This window comes from Polypterus senegalus, chromosome 1 (assembly GCF_016835505.1).
Source record: "Polypterus senegalus isolate Bchr_013 chromosome 1, ASM1683550v1, whole genome shotgun sequence".
NCBI classification, from domain to species: domain Eukaryota; kingdom Metazoa; phylum Chordata; class Cladistia; order Polypteriformes; family Polypteridae; genus Polypterus; species Polypterus senegalus.
In genome coordinates, this window is record NC_053154.1 from 260,527,973 (window position 1) to 260,529,592 (window position 1,620).

Consider the following 1,620-nt stretch of genomic DNA (forward strand, 5'->3'; position numbering starts at 1 on the left):
CAGTATTACCATTTCTTCAAGACTTTCTGCCTTTGCTTAAAAATGGGCAACCTGGCCCACTTAATTCCACTCGAGGACTACATTCACTTATCTACAGCCATCAACGTTTTGCGACTGCCAGGATTTCATGGGCTAATTAATTACATACGAGTCACAAATTTGGCATTTTGAGACCTCTTTGGTCCTCTCTCTCTACCTCCCCCTAAACGTTTTCTTGTGGGGACACAGTCTACCAAACCCTAGAACTTCCTGATCTTCTGACACTGGTGAAGATGCTTTACCACTGTCATCGTCATTCTTTCTTGTTACTTTCTCTTATAGTATCGGAGCCTCGTCCTTTTCCTTGTCAATCTCTCAACTTTCCACAGCTAATGTATAAAATTTGACAGGTGGTATTATAGTTAAAACTTTAGGTTCCAAACAGCAACAAAATAGCCAATTAGTATATCTTCTAAAATAGTGTATAAAATTCAAAAGTAAAACATTGTAAATAAATTATAATAGTTAGTGTAACCCTGTATCAATCCTTTTTTTTTGAATGAGGCATTAGCTTGGCCGCCCTCGCAGCAAATCTGCTCAGGCATATGCACGGGCGCCTTGGGGTCCTTCTCTCTTTTCCACATCCCCGTGAGTCCTGTAGCCAAGATGGTGAGTTTTGTGCCTACCAAATCTGTTCAAAATCTTATTATTTTATAAACCATCGAGCCCAAATGATGATTCTACCTTAGAAAGAAGTTTGTTATTCACTCAGACGTTTATTTTTGAAATCCATAATCCATCAGATGCAGTATTTAATTAAGTGTTTCAATGTCTTTCTCCAGCTTTGGCCTAAATTTCTTATCTGCACCTCACGAGTAAACAAAACATGTTTTTAAAATGACATAATGAAATAACGACCCCAGACGAATTATTTAAGTGGGCTGTAATGTACAGTTTGATTATTATCTAAATACATAGGCGCGCAATTACATGAAAGTCCTAGTATTTTATCGCTAACGTGATTTTGTATCGTTCACATTGCTGCAGCATACTGTATATTCAGAAGCAAATTCTTTAAAAAAGTAAATAAATATTTTTATCTCATAATTCTTTCAATAATTGTAGCATTCGTTGACAGGTTCAAATCGATATTAAATTAAGACATATTGTTAAATGTTGTAGCAGTTTTTTGTTGTATCGTACTCCTGTACATCTTCTCTGAATCAGCGCACGAGTCCCTCTGTTTTTTTTTTTGATTTCTGAAATACCCGGTAGAAGTGGTTATTTTCGGAATGTTTCTTTGCGTGTGCAGATTCGTTTCCAGAGTTTTATGCACTGAATCGTTCGGTCACTCATGAGGTCGTCCCTTGCTCTGGACATAAATAGGTAGTATACATGACAAGTTGGCAGCATGTGATCAAGAAAAGCTTGCTAATAAGGAGGAGACACTAAAAAGATTTTTAACTGATATACATTAAAAATGCAAATTTGTGCCAAAGTTGTAATAGGTGAGGATAGATTCTTATTATGGGTGGATTTGAGTAAAATCTGCAGTTTCCTAGTCATTTGATAGCCATATGTAAAGAAATGACTGAAAGAGTAATGTTTTTATGGTATAACATGTAACTGGATGGACTGTTA

At 36.2% G+C, this 1,620-nt stretch overlaps 1 protein-coding gene across 3 annotated transcripts in view; it reads left to right on the forward strand.

Moving 5' to 3' along the window:
- The first annotated feature begins 552 nt into the window (after window positions 1–552).
- The window catches only part of rps24 (ribosomal protein S24), a 13,460-nt gene continuing 12,392 nt past the window's right edge, over window positions 553–1,620 (forward strand). For 2 of the 3 annotated variants that reach the window (XM_039772896.1, XM_039772906.1), the window contains exon 1: window positions 553–648. In XM_039772896.1, coding sequence (XP_039628830.1) covers window positions 646–648 — 3 coding nt within the window. In that variant the 5' untranslated portion in view covers window positions 553–645. The remainder of the gene's footprint in view (window positions 649–1,620) is intronic. The other variant, XM_039772913.1, reaches the window with a different exon arrangement.